The sequence below is a fragment of the Mustelus asterias genome, chromosome 11, assembly GCF_964213995.1.
Source record: "Mustelus asterias chromosome 11, sMusAst1.hap1.1, whole genome shotgun sequence".
Lineage (NCBI taxonomy): Eukaryota > Metazoa > Chordata > Chondrichthyes > Carcharhiniformes > Triakidae > Mustelus > Mustelus asterias.
This window is the reverse complement of record NC_135811.1, coordinates 80900988-80921614: the sequence shown is the minus strand read 5'-3', so window position 1 is coordinate 80921614 and position 20627 is coordinate 80900988. Positions and strand designations below refer to the sequence as shown.

The window sequence follows — 20627 nt, the reverse complement described above, 5'->3', positions numbered from 1 at the left end:
TGGTATATCACTTGTTGCATCTTGCCGACCAGAAAAAGACCCACTTATGCCAACTATGTTTCTTGTTAGCTAGCCGATCTTCTCTTCATGCCAGTTTGTTGTCCCCAAAACGTGACCTTTTATTTTCTGCAATGACCGTTAATGCAGTACCATTTAAAATGCTTTCTGGAAATCAAAGTACAGTACATCCATTGGTTCCCCTTTATCCACAGCTTATATGACTCCTTCAAAGAACTCCCAATAAATTGGTTGAACATGATTCCCCCTTCAGAAAAATATGTTGATTCTGCCCGACTGCCTTAAACTATAATAGCTTTCAACAATAGCTTCTAGCATTTCCCCATGGCATATGTTAACTGGCCTGCAGTTTCCTGCTTTCTGGCTACATATTTTCCAGTCTAATGGAATGTTCTCTGAACCTAGGGAGTTTTGGAAAATTAAAACCAATGCATCAACTATCTTGCTAGCCACTTCTTTAAGACTCTTGGATAAAATCCATCTGTACCCAGGGTTTTGTCAGCCTGCAGTTCCAGCAATTTGCTCAGTACCATTGCCCTGGTGATTGTAATTCACCTCCCCGCCCTCTCCCCCACCCCACCGGCCACCGAGTTCCTCCTCTCTCCCATTTCCTGATTTGCAGCTATTTCTGGAATGTTACTTTTACTCTCCATAGTGAAGACTAATGCAAAATACCTGTTCAGTTCACATCTGCCATCTCCTTACTAATTTCCCAGACTCACTTTCTATAGCACCAGCACTCACTGTTACAAAAATGTAAAAAGCTGGAAAATCTCAGCAGGTCCGACAACATCTGTGGAGAGAGAATAGAGCCAATGTTTTGAATGTGGAGCATTATGTACAGTATTGGTCTGCCTTAAGGAAGGATGAAAATGCATTAAAAGCAGTTCAGAGACTAATACCAGGAATGGGCAGATTGTCTTAGGATGAAAGGTTATCAGAAGTAGGTGGAAATATGGAGTTGAGGTTACAACCATATCTGCCATGATCTTATTGAATTCCAGAGCAGACTTGAGGGGTCGGGAGACCTACTGTGCTCCTACTTCATGTGTTTATATGTTGCATAGGCAGGTAAAAATCACCATGTTTCCAAGAGGAGAGACTAGGATCCAAGGGCACAGCCTCCGAGTTGAGGGATGACCCTTTGGAACTCAGATGAGGAGGAATTTCTTCAGCCAGAGGGTGATGCATCTATGGAATTCATTGCCACTGGATTAGTAATCCAGAAGTGGCGAGTGGATGATCCATCTCAGCCTTCTCCAGTGGTCCCCAGCATCTGGGTGTCCTTGATAGGTATGTCCCTGTCAGGCAGGGAGGAAATGGCCGAGTGAGGGAACCATGGTTCACGAAAGAGGTGGAATGTTTTGTGAAAAGGAAGAGGGAAGCTTATGTAGGGATGAGGAAACAAGGTTCAGATGGCTCGATTGAGGGTTACAAGTTAGCAAGGAATGAGCTGAAAAAGGGGCTTAGGAGAGCTAGGAGGGGACATGAGAAGTCCTTGGTGGGTCGGATCAAGGAAAACCCCAAGGCTTTTTACTCTTATGTGAGGAATAAAAGAATGACCAGGATGAGGTTAGGGCCGGTCAAGGACAGTAGTGGGAACTTGTGTATGGAGCCAGTAGAGATAGGCGAGGTGATGAATGAATACTTTTCTTCAGTGTTCACCAAGGAGAGGGGCCATGTTTTTGGGGAAGAAAAGGTGGTACAGGCTAATAGGCTGGAGGAAATAGTTGTTCGGAGGGAGGATGTACTGGCAGTTTTGAATAAACTGAAGGTCGATAAGTCCCCTGGGCCTGATGAAATATATCCCAGGATTCTTTGGGAGGCAAGGGATGAGATTGCAGAGCCTTTGGCTTTGATCTTTGGGTCCTCACTGTCCACGGGGAATGTGCCAGAGGACTGGAGAGTGGCGAATGTTGTTCCTCTGTTTAAGAAAGGGAATAGAAATGACCCTGGTAATTATAGACCGGTTAGTCTTACTCCGGTGGTTGGTAAATTGATGGAAAAGGTCCTTAGGGATGGGATTTACGACCATCTAGAAAGATGCGGATTAATCCAGGATAGTCAGCACGGATTCGTGAAGGGCAAGTCGTGCCTCACAAATTTGATTGAATTTTTTGAGGAGGTAACTAAGTGTGTTGATGAAGGTAGGGCAGTTGATGTCATATACATGGATTTTAGTAAGGCGTTTGATAAGGTCCCCCATGGTCGGCTTATGATGAAAGTAAGGAGGTGTGGGATAGAGGGAAAGTTGGCCGATTGGATAGGTAACTGGCTATCTGATCGAAGACAGAGGGTGGTGGTGGATGGAAAATTTTCAGACTGGAGGCAGGTTGCTAGCGGAGTGCCACAGGGATCAGTGCTTGGTCCTCTGCTCTTGGTGATTTTTATTAATGACTTAGAGGAGGGGGCTGAAGAGTGGATCAGTAAATTTGCTGATGACACCAAGATTGGTGGAGTAGTGGATGAGGTGGAGGGCTGTTGTAGGCTGCAAAGAGACAGATAGGATGCAAAGCTGGGCTGAAAAATGGCAAATGGAGTTTAACCCTGATAAATGTGAGGTGATTCATTTTGGTAGGACTAATTTAAATGTGGATTACAGGGTCAAAGGTAGGGTTCTGAAGACTGTGGAGGAACAGAGAGATCTTGGGGTCCATATCCACAGATCTCTAAAGGTTGCCACTCAGGTGGATAGAGCTGTGAAGAAGGCCTATAGTGTGTTAGCTTTTATTAACAGGGGGTTGGAGTTTAAGAGCCGTGGGGTTATGCTGCAACTGTACAGGACCTTGGTGAGACCACATTTGGAATATTGTGTGCAGTTCTGGTCACCTCACTATAAGAAGGATGTGGAAGCGCTGGAAAGAGTGCAGAGGAGATTTACCAGGATGCTGCCTGGTTTGGAGGGTTGGTCTTATGAGGAAAGGTTGAGGGAGCTAGGGCTGTTCTCTCTGGAGCGGAGGAGGCTGAGGGGAGATGTAATAGAGGTTTATAAAATGATGAAGGGGATAGATAGAGTGAACGTTCAAAGACTATTTCCTCGGGTGGATGGAGCCATTACAAGGGGGCATAACTATAGGGTTCATGGTGGGAGATATAGGAAGGATATCAGAGGTAGGTTCTTTACGCAGAGAGTGGTTGGGGTGTGGAATGGACTGCCTGCAGTGATAGTGGAGTCAGACACTTTAGGAACATTTAAGCGGTTATTGGATAGGCACATGGAGCACACCAGGATGATAGGGAGTGGGATAGCTTGATCTTGGTTTCAGATAAAGCTCGGCACAACATCATGGGCCGAAGGTCCTGTTCTGTACTGTACTGTTCTATGTCTATGTCCATGTCATCTCAGATGCCAGCCTGCAGCCAATTCGATTCTCTCCATGTGATATCAAGAAAGGGTTGGAGGCACTGGATACTGCAAAGACAATGGGCCCTGATAACATTCCGGCAATAGTACTGAAGACTTGTGCTCCAGAACTTGCCGCTCCCCTAGCCAAACTCTTCCAGTACAGTTACAACACTGGCATCTACCCAACAATGTGGGAAATTGCCCAGGTATGTCCTGTACACAAAAAGCAGGACAAATCCAACCCAGCCAATTACCGCCCAATCAGTCTACTCTCGATCATCAGTAAAGTGATGGAAGGGGTTATCAACAGTACTATCAAGCAGCACCGGCTCAGCAATAACCTATTCAGTGACGCCTAGTTTGGGTTTTGCCAGGGTCACTTAGCTTCTGACCTAATTTCAGCCTTGGTTCAAACATGGACAAAGAACTGAATTCCAGAGGTAAGGTAAGAGTGACAGCCCTTGACATCAAGGCCGCATTCGACCGAGTGTGACATCAAGGAGCCCCAGCGAAACTGGAATCAATAAGTATCAGTGGGCAAACTCTCCGCTGGTTGGAGTCATACCTGGTACATAGGAAGATGGTTGTGGTTGTGGAGGGTCAGTCATCTCAGCTCCAGGACAGCGCTGCAGGAGTCCCTCAGGGGAGTGTCCTAGGCCCAACAATCTTCAGCTGCTTCATCAACGATCTTCCCTCCGTCACGAGGTCAGAAGTGGGGATGTTCGCCGATGATTGCACAATGTTCAGCACCATTTGCGACTCCTCAGATACTGAAGCAGTCCATGTTCAAATGCAACAAGATCTAGACAATACCCAGGCTTGGGATGACAAGTGGCAAGTAACATTCACAAATGCCAGGCAATGACCACCGTCAATAAGGGACACTCTAACCACCTTGACATTCAATGGTGTTACCATCATTGAATCCCCCACTGTCAACATTCTTGGGGTTACCATTGACCAGAAACTCAACTGGACTCGCCACATAAACACAGTGGCTACAAGAGCAAGTCAGAGGCTAGAAATACTGTGGCGAGTAACTCACCTCCTGACTCCCCAAAGCCTATCCACCATCTACAAGGCACAAGTCAGAAATGTGATGGAATACTCCCCACTTGCCCAGTTGGGTGCAGCTCCAACAATGCTCAAGCTTGATTGGCACCGCATCTACAAACATTCAATCCTTCTCCCACCGACACTCAGTAGCAGCAGTGTACACTATTTACAAGATGCACTGCAGCAATTCACCAAAGATCCTTAGACAGCACCTTCCAAACCCACGACCACTTCAATTTCGAAGGACAAAGGCAGCAGATACCTGGGAACACCACCACCTACAAGTTCCCCTCCAAGCCACTCACCATCCTGACTTGGAAATGTATCGTCGTTCCTTCGCAGTCGCTGGGTCAAAATCCTGGAATTCTCTCCTTAACGGCATTGTGGGTCAACCCACAGAACATGAACTGCAGCGATTCAAGGCTGCAGCTCATCACCACCATCTCAAGAGCAACTAGGGATGGGCAATAAATACTGGCCAGCCAGCGACACCCATGTCCCACGAATAAGAAAAATTTCTCCCACACCAATCCTTGAGCCACGCATTATTTCTCTCATCTTATTTCATCGATTGCAATTTGCACATGGCGCGGGTAATAATCTAGAGATTATTCCTTTGAGGTTCTACTTCTTAATTTGGCGCCTAGCTCCTCATACTAACTCTGCAGAACCCCCACCTTGTCCTGCCATTATCACTCGTAGTTACATGGACCACAACATAGACTTTTCCCTCCCACTTTGAAGTTCCTCTCCAGCCATGAGCATATGTCTCAAACTCTGGCACCAGGCAGGCAACATAGCCGTCTGGACTCTTGCTCTTTTTGCTACAGAGGAGTGTGTCAATCCCCCTCACTATACTGTCCCCTACTGCCACTAATTTCCTTTTTACTTCCCCACTTGATCACACTGCTAACCAGGAGTTTCCATATGCAGCCATGAAACGTCACCTTCCTGTGTATTTTATTCATCTTACCACAAACTCCTGCATTATTTTAAACCTTAGGAATGGAATACACCATCCCCACTCACCGGATAGATTCATCCCTGTAGTAGAGCAAGAACCAATTCCTATCTGGTAAAAATGTTAGAAAAAGCAAAAAGCAAAGGAATTACTTCCTGCCCTCCCCACCGAACTCCAACTCAAACTCTCAGCAATCTGTTGAGGTCACACTCTGTGCTAGTTCGCACTGAGATCTGTGCATTTAAACTTTCTGAAGTTAAAGACACTAAATGAACCCAGGTATAGAAGAAACAGTACGAGCTAGTTTCCTTCACTGAGGGCCCTATTTTGCAATTTTGATTCTAAGTGCTGGGCAGACTTGAAACTGGGAGTCTCTCAGATCCGGCTTTTAGGCCCGTTCTGAGGCACCCCCATACGCACTCTGCCTGAAAAAGTATCAGCGATTCCGAATCGCGCTGCATAAGCCTGTGGGCGGGGCTTAATGCAGCCGAACACCTGCAGCTCCAATAGGAGCATACAACTGCGCATCCGCAAAAAAAAAAATCGAATGCTGCTCCCCTGCCACATCCCTCCCGGGCCAGATAATGCCTCCCCCGGCCTCCACAGATATTGCCCCACCCCCACATTACTGACCCCCTATCCACCCAAACCCCAGGCCGATCGCGGGCCCCGCCCCCCTTCCCCACACCGATCACCGGCAGAATGGCAGCAGTTCCCCCCTCCACTGATCTCAGGCAGAGTGGCAGCGGTCCTCCCTTTCACCTCACCAATCTCAGGCAGAGTGATTCCACCCCCTCCCCCCGGACCCTCCCGCACAAGGCCCCCCATCTCTTCCTGACTCCGATGGTTGTGTGACACCTCCCTCTCTCTCCCCTATCTCCAATCATAGAGGTACTCATCCACCACCCGTCCCCATCAGCACACCTGCAAGTGCTCATTTGCCTTCCCCTCAATGCTAACAAGCAAATTGCATGGAACATGCTGGAATGCTCTGCCAAACTGTCTGCAGCTGATCTGCCCTAACGAGGGGCAGCTCCGCACAAAACCTAACGATGGACAGGCAGGCAGGCAGTGCAGGAAAAATGGCCATATGATCAGCATCCTGATTTTCTGAGGGCAACCTCGGGAGGCTGCTGGATGCGGCAGAGGCGAGGCGAGGCGGGACACCCCCTCCCCCCCCCCCTCCCAGGAGGACGCAGACCCAGGGGGGCTGATGGCAATGCGATCTGGGAGGCAGTTGCCACCTCAGTTAGTGCCAGGGCACTGGCCCCCAGAACAGGGAAGCAGTGCTGCAAGAAGGTCAATGACCTCATCCGGGTAGCAAGGATGAGTGCTTAACCCCATCTAGCATCTTCCCCAAAATCGCCCCCAGATCTTCTCATCCCCAGCACCCTGCATGCTTCCAGCCCCTGACCCCCAAACAGCTCCTTCCTACCCACAAGAGTAGCAGTGCGCTTGCCCTTTAAGGGCCACCATCCAATACTCTGCAGGATTCAGCCCACCATTTCTTTCATCGCTCCTTCTGTCTCCACAGGAGAAGACTGACCATAACACCAGAGAGCAAACACAGGAGGTGAAATATGGATTCTGTATGCTAAACCCATCATACGACCCGCTAGTAAAGCAATACTTGCAAAAAGTATCATTTTCCCAGCTTTCTGACCTTATGAACAATTTAACTCCTGGTTCCAATCCCATTCTTCGCTGCTTCGAATTGCGATGTGGTGGCCATTACGGAGACTTGGATGTCTCAGGGACAGGACTGGGTGCTTCAGGTGCCGGGTTTTAGATGTTTCAGGAAGGACAGGGAGGGAGGCAAGAGAGGGGGGGGGGGGGGGGGGGGAGTGGCACTGTTGATCAGGGATAGTGTCACGGCTGTAGAGAAGGTGGACGCTGTGGAGGGATTGACTACGGAGTCTCTGTGGGTGGAGGTTAGGAACAGGAAGGGGTCGGTAACGTTGCTGGGTGTTTTCTATAGGCCGCCCAATAGTAACAGAGATGTTGAGGAGCAGATGGGGAAACAGATCCTGGAGAGATGTAGGAATAACAGAGTTGTCGTGATGGGAGATTTTAATTTCCCAAACATAGATTGGAATATCCCTAGGGCTAGGGGTTTGGATGGAGAGGCGTTTGTTAGGTGTGTCCAGGAGAGTTTCCTGACACAGTATGTGGATAAGCCTACTAGAGGAGAGGCTGTACTTGATCTGGTGCTGGCTAATGAACCTGGACAGGTGGAGGATCTCTCGGTGGGTGAGCATCTTGGGGATAGCGATCATAATTCTATCTCCTTCACGATAGCATTGGAAAGAGATAGGATCAGGCAGACTAGGAAAGTGTTTCTCTGGAGTAAAGGGAAATACAGTGTCATCAGGGAGGAAATTAGACGGGTAAATTGGAAGGAGGCATTCTTGGGGAAAAGTACCGAAGGAAAGTGGAGGATTTTCAAGGAATGTTTGTCTGGAGCTCTGCATGACAACGTTCCGATGAGACAGGGGGGTGTTGGTAGGGTACGGGAACCGTGGTGCACGAAGGTTGTGATGAACCTGGTGAATAAGAAAAGAGAGGCGTACAGAAGGTTCAGAGAGCTAGGAGGTGTTAAGGATTTAGAGGAGTATACGGGATGTAGGAAGGAGCTTAAGAAGGAAATTAGGAGAGCGAGAAGGGGTCATGAGAAGGCCTTGGCGGGTAAGATTAAGGAGAATCCCAAGGCTTTCTACAAATATGTCAAGAGTAAAAGGATGAGATGTGAAGGCATAGGACCCTTAAAAGGTGAAGGGGGAAAAGTTTGTGCGGAACCGTTAGAAATGGCGGAGCTGCTTAATGAATACTTTACCTCGGTATTCACGGTGGAAAGGGATCTGGGTGGTTGTACTGCTGGTTTGCGGTGGACAGAAAGGATCGAGCATGTGGACATAAAGAAAGAGGATGTGCTGGAACTATTGAATGGCATCAAGGTTGGTAAGTCGCCGGGACCGGATGGGATGTACCCCAGGTTACTGTGGGAGGCGAGGGAGGAGATTGCGGAGCCTTTGGCGATGATCTTTGCATCGTCGATGGAGACGGGAGAGGTTCCGGAGGATTGGAGGATTGCAGATGTGGTCCCTATATTCAAGAAAGGGAACAGGGACAGCCCGGGAAATTACCGACCGGTGAGTCTAACCTCAGTGGTTGGTAAGTTGATGGAGAGGATCCTGAGAGACAGGATTTATGATCATCTAGAGAAGTTTAGTATGATCAAAAGTAGTCAGCACGGCTTTGTCAAGGGCAGGTCGTGCCTTACGAGCCTGGTTGAGTTCTTTGAAAATGTGACCAAACACATTGACGAAGGAAGAGCGGTGGATGTGGTCTATATGGACTTCAGCAAGGCGTTCGATAAGGTCCCCCATGCAAGACTTCTTGAGAAAGTGAGAGGGCATGGGATCCAAGGGGCTGTTGCCTTGTGGATCCAGAACTGGCTTGCCTGCAGAAGGCAGAGAGTGGCTGTGGAGGGGTCTTTCTCTGCATGGAGGTCAGTGACCAGTGGAGTGCCCCAGGGATCTGTTCTGGGACCCTTGCTGTTTGTCATTTTCATAAATGACCTGGATGAGGCAGTGGAGGGATGGGTTGGTAAGTTTGCTGACGACACCAACGTAGGTGGTGTTGTGGATAGTTTGGAGGGATGTCAGAAGTTGCAGCGAGACATAGATAGAATGCAAGACTGGGCGGAGAAGTGGCAGATGGACTTCAACCCGGATAAGTGTGTGGTGATCCATTTTGGCAGATCCAATGGGATGAAGCAGCAGTATAATATGAAGGGTACCATTCTTAGCAGTGTAGAGGATCAGAAGGACCTTGGGGTCCGGGTCCATAGGACTCTTAAATCGGCCTCGCAGGTGGAGGATGCGGTCAAGAAGGCGTACGGCGTACTGACCTTCATTAATCGAGGGATTGAGTTTAGGAGTCGGGAGATAATGCTGCAGCTTTATAGGACCCTGGTTAGACCCCACTTGGAGTACTGCGCGCAGTTCTGGTCACCTCATTACAGGAAAGATGTTGAAGCCATTGAAAGGGTGCAGAGGAGATTTACAAGGATGTTGCCTGGATTGGGGGGCATGCCTTATGAGGATAGGTTGAGGGAGCTTGGTCTCTTCTCCCTGGAGAGACGAAGGATGAGAGGTGACCTGATAGAGGTTTACAAGATGTTGAGAGGTCTGGATAGGGTAGACTCTCAGAGGCTATTTCCAAGGGCTGAAATGGTTGCTACGAGAGGACACAGGTTTAAGGTGCTGGGGGGTAGGTACAGAGGAGATGTCAGGGGTAAGTTTTTCACTCAGAGGGTGGTGGGTGAGTGGAATCGGCTGACGTCGGTGGTGGTGGAGGCAAACTCGTTGGGGTCTTTTAAGAGACTTCTGGATGAGTACATGGGATTTAATGGGATTGAGGGCTATAGATAGGCCTAGAGGTAGGGAGGTGGCGCAACTTGTGGGCCGAAGGGCCTGTTTGTGCTGTGGCTTTCTATGTTCTATGACTACTGGGCTGCATTCAAAAGCTATATGGCTTGAGATAAATTCCGATTTTGTTCTCTCCACGAGTTGAAGTACCTTTCCCAGCAATAAGATTGAATCAGAAATAAGCAGAATGAAACTCTCTCTTATAATTGGTCAAGTTGAATTTTCTTAAACTAACTGAAGAAACCAATACAATTATTCTGGTTAAATCAATTCAGATAGAAGGAAGCAAGATGCAAGCAACTAAAAACAGATTGGATTAAATTGTTGCATAAAATTATTTTTTTTAAAGTTGATTCACACCTCAACGCCATCTCCCTCAAAGCTTTCATTGTCTCTGAATAACAAGTATCCTCCAAGTATTGGGTATATCGAAACAATTGTTGTCCTCATGACATACTCCATTCCCTAGCCACTGACCTCATCTCTCTCCGTAGCGTCTACCTGAGGCTGAACTGGACGATTTACAATCGTGGGTGTCATATTTGACCTTGAAATGAGCTTCTAATTATATATCCATACCTTCAGAGTGCCCATTCCCAGCTCTGTAACATCACCCGATTTGGCTCCTGCTTCAGCTCATCTGCTCCTGAACCCCTCATCCATGCTTACACGGATTTTAAACTTTACTATTTCAATGTGGCCCTGGCTGGTATCGCATCTGTCCTCCATAAACTCTGCTACTGCATCCTAAACCTGCACTCCCATTCACTCGCCACCTACTGCTTAAGCAAAGCTTGATTTTAATACATTCACCCTTGTTTCCAATTCGCTCCATGGCCTCGTCCCTTCCTATATGTGTAATCTCCTTCTACTCCAGTGTGGACATGCTCCACCAATTCTAGCTTGTTGAGGATCTCCGATTTGAATCCATCCAACATTATCTGATCTTCAATGCCAAAGTTGTAAGCTCCAAAATTTCCTTCTTAGACCTTTTCACCTCTTTCCTCCTTTATGATGCTCCTTAAAACCTACCCCTCTGATCAAGCTGTTGGCCATCTGCCCCCAAATCCTCTGTTGCTTGGTGTCAAATTTTGTCTTACAGTGCTCCTGAGATATTTTGTTACATTAAAGGCACTATATAAATACCAATTGTTGTGAGCCTGTACTGATCCACATAGAAGAATGAGTGATCCTTTCATTTTTTTTAAATGATCACTTTTATGAACAGAGAGCTGTATTTCAACATTTATTTCAATGACTTTCCACAAAATTCTGAGCCAGTGTACACTTCATGATTAAAACTACACATTTCTACAGATTTCAAGAGTTCATGTTTAATAGTAGTAGCTCTTCACTCTATGTAAAGGAGAATTAAAATCAAGGAAGCAATTTTTAGATCCTTTGTTAAAAGGGTGACAAATACAGAAATTGTTCACTAAATTATTTTAAAATGAGTTTTCCAAATGAGAAAACTATTGAGATGAAGATAGTACGAATGCAAATGTCAAATTTGAATAATACCAACAAAAACAAATCTGAACCATGAGATAGTGCATTAAAATTATCTTTAAAATTGGTTTATCCAGTTTTTGTCAATCTAATCCAGCATATTTTTGTATCTATCACACATCGCCTGGATAATTAAGATCAGGAGTTGCAACCGCAATCTGTTCACCTTGCTCACATTTAAAATGCCAACACCAGAAAAGCAGCAAGTGCTACTTTAAACAAAAATATTTAATTGACAGAATTTTGATGATAAAAGCTAGAACAGATTTACTGCTAATGCTCCTTTAGGTTTATCAGAGATCAAAGGCAACCGTTTGAGTTTCAAGTTAATTGCTGAAACATGTTTACACCTAATAGGCTTAGACTAAACTAGATTTCTATTTGAATGCGAGTGCTCAGAGCTCATAACATGCCAGATGTAAACTGTATAAGAGTGCTTGTGTTTTTTTGGGCGAGGAATGGAAAGAGAGCAAAATACTTTTAACAGAATAAATTTTACAAATCATTCTCGATAGAACTAGTTCACTTCTTCCACCTCCTCACCATATCTGAACTGCTTTACACAAATGGAACAGCACAAACTCCCATCCTTTCCAAACAGACATTAGGTAGTGTCTGAGCCAAGAGAACCACTAGCCAGACAAAGAATTCAACATGCATTTGGTCGATGAACATGCTTATTCACATCATAGCTAAATGGCATTTGGGTGAGTTTGGAATCAAAATAGCCAGCATATCCCAAACAGACACTGATGCTTTTTTTCCTCCCAGTATAGCAAGGAAATAACTGAAAATCTTGTGCCTCTTCCATGCTCATAAATTAAGTGGGGATTTCATCTAATCTTCCCTGACATATACTTGCACCGTCATCTGTGTTTAGTAAATGGAATTAGCAAATGCAAATTTAACACACATCTCTTCCTCAGACAACAATCTGTTCCTCAATATAGAAAATTGATAGAATGCTGCAGAAAACAGAATGTCTATAACTAGTAAATGCTAATGATTTTATGCAGCATTTGTAGAACTAGCTCAAAAAGAATAAGGTACAAGACTGCTAGCAGTCACAATAAGCATATTTCAATCATATAAAAATACAACTGGGTACGTTTATTTGATGTGCAGAATACGTCATTCATCCAAAAGGTTGCCAACATCACCTCACCAAATAACTTATTTATATCCCTCGGGTGACTGCTTACACTCAACAGCTACTCAGAAGAGCAAGCACTTTTGGAGATAATGCGGAGCACAAATGAATGTCAACTTCTGCCATGTTAAGACAGACACACAAGAAGCCCATGCAACCTGCTCCTGGACCTAAGCCAATGCTACTTTAAAGCTCTGTTAGGATGTGGACAATAACCATAGGGCAAGAAGGGTCAACCTTTCCTTTGTGGGTGAAGAGGAGAACTCAACTTTTCTACAGATTCGATACAGAACCGCGGACACAAAGCACCTTTCACTCAATGGAAAACTGCAATAAACTGGATTGCCATTGCACTGCTAATATAGAACTCTATGCTGATTTCTTAGAAGCCCTACAGCACAGAAAGAGGCCATTCGGCCCATCGAGTCTGCACTGACCACAATCCCACCCAGGCCCTACCCTCATATCCCGACATATTTACCCAATAATCCCTCTAACCTATGCATCCCAGGACACTAAGGGCAATTTTAGCATGGCCAATCAACCTAACCCGCACATCTTTGGATTTCTCAAGAATGTTTAGATTTTGTTTTGTTCTTACTGTGTAACAGAATAAAAACTATGGTAGTTGGGAAGGGAAAAGCGAGATTACATAAAAGTGGGGGTAAAAGCACTCCCTCTTGAAAAAGTAGGCCATGCCATAACTGATTGTGGCCTAACATGCACTAATTAATCTACTGCATTCTATTTATTAAATCAGGGTAAAATTGGAGCAAAAACAGAACTCATCAATTAATCTGGGACTTGCAATGTAATGTGGCTTCTGAACCCACCAGCTCTCAAAGTAAAATCTTTTACAATCTCTAAAGTATGATGAAAGAGTCAATAGAATCTTTCAAATAACGTCGACACAGAATTAACTAGTGCTCAGATAGGGCGCAAGTATTAAATAGCATGGTGCATTTGATTTAGTTTGACAGTATGCTAATTTCTCTTTGTTTTTGATCCTGTCGGCTTCAGCTTTGTGCTTTAGTACAGAGTATAACTGAGTCTCATACTTGGAATCTTTCACATTAACACAAGTCTTTCTCAAGAGTTCCAAGTCAACAGATTGGTCTTTGGTACTGGCTTGAATATTGCCAAGTCTTGAAGACAACTGAATATCCCATTCAGATTCTGATGAAGATGTATCTGTGTGAAATAGGTTACTTTTAAAGAAAGATTGACAGAGGTCAGTTTGGTTGACAGAATTTTTACATCTACTTTCATCCACTTGAAAAGTAGTTTTTTTACCAAGGAGTGTGTCAGAGCCTAGAGATTTGTGTGTGTTGGTTTCGAAGGAAGAAAACAGATGCATTTTAGTATTTTCTGCTACATTTGAGTGTTCAATTTCCCCATTTATTATCTTAATTGCAGTTCCATCCTTAAGCGCAGTTTCAGCATTAAGGCCGACTTGGTTGCTTTGAGATGCTAAACTTTCTGCATTAGGAGGAGTTGACATCAACTCCTTTTCAGCCTGAACCGTTGCAGTGCTTGAAGGAATTTCCATTTGCTCTTTGTCATGCAGAAGAGCTTCCCTGGGATGAAAAAGCCAAGTTTCTTTTACTTCCTGGCTAGCTGTAGGTGTAGTAGTTGGTAAGCTGCTTGGTTTCTCTTCACAAGTCCAAATGATCCTCTGTGGTTTACCCAAATTTTCACATTCATTTTTGGCTCTACAGCTTTGATAGTCTATTAGGCTTTCTTTACCAGTCAAAGGCCCATGCAAGTTAAGCTCGGAAGACAAATCAAAATGCTCCCTCATGGAGATGCTCATAGAACACGCAGAAGGAAATATCATTTGTTCATCAAAAGTATGAGAAGTAAAGATTTTATCCAGATCAGATAAATAAAGGAGATCAGCATGTGGTTGGAAAATATGTTCATTGAAGTAGCAATTGCTACTTTTGCTGAAAGAGAAACAATCAGCTATGCCAGTCAAATCATCCAATCTGCATCTTGGACTCCTCTTGATTTGGGAACTGGTGTTGTCAGAGCGTTTGCGTTTTTTAAAACTACAGTTGGCATCTGTGGTAACTATATCACAATCCATCCTCCATAAGTCAGAAATGGCCTCTACACAAGATGAAATTTCTTCAGATTTCACATGCTTCTGTTCATCTCGATGGTAGCTTTCTGAAATTTTCTCATCAGCCCCATATGAAACTTTTTCCACAAAAGTATCTCCAGCATCCAGCTGTTCATTAAGCACGTAGCTGGTTGCCCTCTCTATTGGTCTTCCTGTGCTAAAATCCAATGAACTACAATTTGGGGATTTCACCACTAACTGTTTAGAATACTCAGTTATTTGGTTCAAAGAGCTCAAAGATGCTAGTTCATGATCCTGGTGAAAAGGGCAGGATCTGAGCCTGTTCAGTTCCAGGCTTCCTCCAGTTAGCTCATCCTTTGTTTTGTCAGATTTCACGCCATGCACCTTTGAATTCTGATCATTCTCATCAATTCTTTCCAGATCTTCTACAGGAAAATGTATTTGTTGGCTTGCAGCTACAGACTCAAGTGAAAGTTTTTCTCCTTCAAGGACAAGGTCATTAACAGCCTGCAATGATTCCATGTACATTTTGGACAGGGAATTTCCAGAACTTGAAGACGACTTCATGGATCTGCATTAAAAGCACAAATCTATGTGAACACACAGGTTAAACAGGTATAAAATTCAATACATCTGAAATCTTGTAATTGTCTTGAATCATTAAGTAAAATTGATGAAGAGTTCAACCCCTGGGCTTTGAAATTTTGATGACTAAAATATATTGATCATTAATCAATTTCAAGAAGTGCCACAGTGAAAAAAAAAACTATTACGGCACAAAATAAAATATTTCCTACTTTTTCCAGAGCTAGTCTTGATTTAAAAGTGGAGAAGAAAAAAAAGCACCTTGCTATAAAATCCTTCATTTGTCTTTAGAATTACCCACTGATGCAAACATAGGGAAACACAGAAGTTACAACAAAGAGACAGGCCATTCGGCCCAGACAGCATCAACGTTTCTTCTGCATGCAAGTAAGTGTTTCTAATCATATTTATCAATCCTGTTCCTATATTTCTTCAATCTCATTTTCTTTAAGGTAATGATGTTTCAGGTACAGACTATGTACATTCCAACAAGGACGAAAGGTTAAAGGAACTAAAGTCAAGGTTCTTTGGACGATGAGGGAAAGCGAGAATATGGTGCATTTCAGATTAATTCTATAAGCGAGAACCTGGCCAAATAAATTTAGCTGAGAAAGGAGGTGAAGGGGAAAGTATGGCAGAGAGAGAATACAAGAATAGAGTGGCAGCTAGCACGGAAGAGAACTCAAATAGCTTCAACCGGTATGTAAGCAGTAAGCTGGAAGTAAGAGGTAGGCAGATGATAAGAGGAAGAGCAGGAGCCTACTCTGCCATTCAATAAGATAATGGCTGATTGGATTGTGGCCTTGACATCACTTTTTTGTCCCACCCTTGATTTCCTTGTCAATCAAAAATCTGTCTGTGAATATGATCCAGCCTCACTGCTCTCTGTGGAAGAGAATTCCAAAGACTCATGATCCTCAGAGAAGCAATTCCTCCTCATCACTGTCCAAAATGGAAGACCCCATATTTTTAAACTGTGCCCCTGGTTCCAAACTCCCCTATTCTGTAGAGCCATCTCAAAAGCTTTTATTTTTCACCAAGATCACATTTTATTCTTCTAAACTTGAGAGAGAGTAGGCCTAACCTAATCAACCTTTCCTCACATGCCAAGCCCTTCATCCCAGGAATCAGCCTAGTGAATCTTCTCTGAACTGCTTCCAATGTATGTATATCCCTCCTTAAGTAAGGTGACCAGAACTGTTAAAAAGCTAGTAGCAATAATGGTGATCTTGAAACTGCTGGATTACCATTGTTACAAATGCAAGGTTTTAAAAGATTATTATATTTTGAGATTGTGACTTTAGTTTAGAGTAAAATGGAGAAATGAAGGGGGTCATGTGACCCATGCTGAATTCTGACAGCAAGTCTGGGTGTTAACGATAAAGGAGAGTGGGGGATTTACTGGGTGTGTTGTATAAGTTCAGCTAATTTCCTTGCACTTGTACTCCACACTCCTATGAATAAAGCCTAGTATGCTATGTGCTTTGTAACTGCAGAATCCTCCTGTCCTGCTGCCTTCAATGATTCATGCACATATACACCCAGATCCCTCTGCTTCTGCATCACCTGAAGAATTTTACCCCATTTTTTATATCGTCTGTCCATGTTCTTCCTACCAAAATACACACCTCGCACTTCTCTGTATTGAATTTTATCTGTCATCTATCTGCCCACTTCACCTACTTGTCTATGTTCTTTGAAGTTCTACACTGTCCTCTTCACAGTTTACAATACGTTCAAATCACTCTGGATTGGCTCCAGGAGAATAAAGGGGACTTAAATGATGAAGCATTACCCAGGAGGCAGATTTTCAGTTGCGTCAAAGCAATAACACGGGAATTTTTCTGTTGTGTACAGTAAAAGTTGCCTATAAAATAGTGCTTAGTTATTTGTCTTTCAGGTTTTTAAAAAAATAGTAAAACTCTTAAAAGTTGAAATTTTGTTGTGATCTTTTCAGGAAGTCATGGGAATATAATTTTTTTAAAAAAAGTCATCGGTCTCTAAAGAGATCGTAACATCATAACATCCCCATCTAGTTTACAAATGGCCTTTAGGAAAGAAAATACACTGCTCATACTTGATCCGGCCTATATGAAATCCACAGAAATATGGTTGACTCTTAAATGTCCCCTGAAATGGCCTAAGAAGGTACTCAATCGTATCAAAGGTGGCAGCTCACCAGCAACTTCTCAAGGCAATTAACGGCCAATGCTGGCCTGGCCAGCACAAGTTTGATTTTCTACTTCCTAAATCCTTGTGCCCTTTAATTGAGTCTCCCTATTCAATTATAGTTTCTTGCTTTGAATTCCATCAACAGTAAACTAATCAGTTCCTATTATGGCCCAGAAGGCCTGGATTAAGGTTGGCCAAAACTATTTTACTTAGGGACCTTTAGATATCACAGAGAAAATACTAATTACTTTTCAAAGATAAAGTGCAATGTATTTCACTGCGACATTCATTCGTGTTTATTTTGAAGTTTAAAGGGAGGAGTTGTGTTTTCCCGATTTGACAGAAACCCAATACCTCTATATTGAGTGGTGGTGGGGGGGGCGGGGGGGGTGTGTGTGTGGCTAGGGATTTACATACAGCAGAAATGTTCTGGTTAACAGCAATATTAACATTTTACAAAAACATTCCCAAAATAAATACATTGCAAATCCTTCCATGGTCAAAATAAATATATAGTTTACCGCTGGGTGCGTCCATCACTTTGGTACTCTACAAATTCATTTTCTAATTGTGCCACAATATCATCAAGGACCGTGAACTGAGAGGGGTCACTGGCAAAATCTTGATGCTGCTTAGAGACAAGATGCTGCAAAAAAAAAAGAGTATGATGAAACAAAAAGGAGGCAGCGCATGTGAGAGGAAATATGATATTTCTCAATACATTTTCAATATCATTGTCATATACTGGCAAAACAGGCTTGTTTATGCGAGCATGGACATGACTGCATTAATTAAACTGGAGACAATTAGATCACATGGGTCAAAACATCAATAAGGGGTAGGTGTGAAGACAAGTGGTTGAAGTGGAAATGAACAGAGCCAAGATGGAGTGTCGGGGGATGGGGTTGGGGGGGGTGCAGATGAATAGGAAGTTACATTGGGCAGACGAGGGAAGTGATTGAAAGTTAACTGCTGTATCTCAAAAGGTCCATGTACATTTGAGAGATCATAAATGGATGTGGCAAAGTGACAATTTTACTTTTAGAAAATAGCCATAAAGCAACATGTAAGATTAGTAAAAATTCTGGGAAGAGAAACACCTGAAGGACTGTAGAAACAATAGAGTGTAAGATTAGAGGGAAAACTCATATTTAAAAGAGAAACTGAAGATCGTTAGGGTAGTGGCTATTGACATCCTGACAAGACAGTGTGTTGGAAATAGACTTATGAACACCAGCTGCATCCTCAGAGAAAATTGTTTTTGTCTGCAATGCTTTTGAGAGACGCTGTGGCAGCAGGGTAAATTGTGAGAACATTAACGTAATTTTTTATAGATTAAAAATCTATGAGGACTGTTGCCATCAAAAGGAGATTTAGCTCTGAGTTTAAAACCAAACTATTTTGGGAAATGTTATGTAAAGATGTTCTTGTGCCTTTTAAGTGTTATTTTCTTTTTTTCCCTTTCATTTTAATAAATGTCTAAATTTAATGTTTAAAATCTTTACAAGTGGTTTGACATTTACTTCTCCGGACTTCAGATAACTCCTCATAACATACAAACTGCAAATTGTTGTGATAGTTTGCTCAAGTTTCCTTTTGAGATTTGGGCATCCTAGCACTTAGCATCTGCTGTACCATATCAATGATGCACTCAGATGAACTCTACAAGAAAGATCCAGGACAAATGCAATAAACTGAGAGAAGCGAAAATATGACAGAGAGAATATGAGAATAGAATGACAATTAACCTACAAGCGAAGCCAAAAATTTTTGATTGGCATGTAAACAATAAGTGGGTAGTGAGAGGTGGGGAGAAGCCAATTAAAGGCAGAGAGGTGATGTATGCTCAGTGGTTAGCACTGCTGCCTCACAGTGCCAGGGTCCCATGTTCGATTCCCGGCTTGGGTCACTGTCTGTGTGGATTTTGCATGTTCTCCCCGTGACTGCGTGAGTTTCCTCCGGGTGCTCCGGTTTCCTCCTACGGTCCAAAAGACGTGCTGGTTAGGTGCACTAACCATGCTAAATTCTCCCTCAGTGTACCCGAACAGGCGCTGGAGTGTGATGACTAGCGGATTTTCACAATAAATTCATTGCATTCGTTAATGTAAGCCTACTTGTGACACTAATAAATAAACTTTAAAAAACTTTAAACTACTCTAGTTTTGAAGAAGTATGAGCTAGTTGTTTAACAGGATCTGCAGGAAAGTGCAATTCCAAGGATCGATTTGAAGTTAAAGATTAAAGAGAAAAGTATTAAGCTTTGAGCTCAGGGAGTTGGACGTCATGCACAGTGATAATTCTACAAATAAACTATTATCACAATTCCAGAGAAAAGGAGCACAATTAATATGACAAAATGGTCACAATCAATGCATCAAGGCTTTACTAGATCCTGTTTGAAGCGCTATTCAAAAGGATTATATATTTACCCCAACAAGGTCATAGAATGGTTCATGGCAACATTCACAGAATCGCTGTCGATTTTTTTCTCTATGTGTTGCTGCTGGTTTGGTGATTGTTTCTACATCTCCCTCACTGTTGGTCATTCTACAGTCCCTGTGCAATGGAAACAGTTAAAATAATAACTCGTTCAGACTACAGGTGAAAACATTGGCTTTGCACAAGTCAAAAAACACAAGACTGTAAAAAATTATCTTCCAAAGCAAGTAAACAAAATAACTATTGCGACAGGGTGCTCTAGGCACAATGAGGTGATTTTTAGCTGTCAGACATGGCTACATATCCCACAAACACGAGGTATTTTAGAACCCTGTTTAATAACTCACCAAATTTAACACTCTATTCCAACGTTTTCCAAAGAGAAAATTGAGGCAATAGTAACAGAGTTTGTAAATAAATAATTATAAAGGAATAAGGGGCAGTCACTTCAGTTAAATTCAATTGTTGGATTGTCTGGATAAAAATAAATTTGGGAAGGTGATAATACAAATTCAATTGCTCTTACTAAAGTATTAAAGCAGTTACTTGCTAAATTGGGCATAGCTAACCATTCAATAAAACCCTGGGAGTTAAATTTACAACAAAAGTTTACTATAAAACAGAATGATCTATATATCAATGTTTACCCATGTTTGCTCTGTTCTTGCTCCTGATGTCCATTCTTAGATTTCTTCAGAGGATCAAATGCACTATATCCTTTATGAGATTTGTAATTCAGTTCTGGATAGCTCACATATTGCTGGTAGAGGGGTCTAAAGTGTCTGCATACACACAATTTGTCAACACTTACAAATAGTAAACACTGCATGAATTTAATACATTTCAATTTAGTAAATTTTAAAATTATACAATAA

General features: G+C 43.1%; 1 protein-coding gene across 1 annotated transcript in view; it reads right to left on the bottom strand.

Annotated features, from left to right (window-relative positions):
* Positions 1-11057: 11057 nt before the first annotated feature.
* Positions 11058-20627, bottom strand: part of LOC144500956 (uncharacterized) — a 35351-nt gene continuing 25781 nt past the window's right edge. Inside the window, exons 9-12 of the mRNA XM_078224453.1 lie at positions 20400-20534; positions 19743-19869; positions 17835-17959; positions 11058-15127 (exon numbers count right to left, since the gene is read on the bottom strand). Coding sequence (XP_078080579.1) covers positions 13387-15127; positions 17835-17959; positions 19743-19869; positions 20400-20534 — 2128 coding nt within the window. The 3' untranslated portion in view covers positions 11058-13386. The remainder of the gene's footprint in view (positions 15128-17834; positions 17960-19742; positions 19870-20399; positions 20535-20627) is intronic.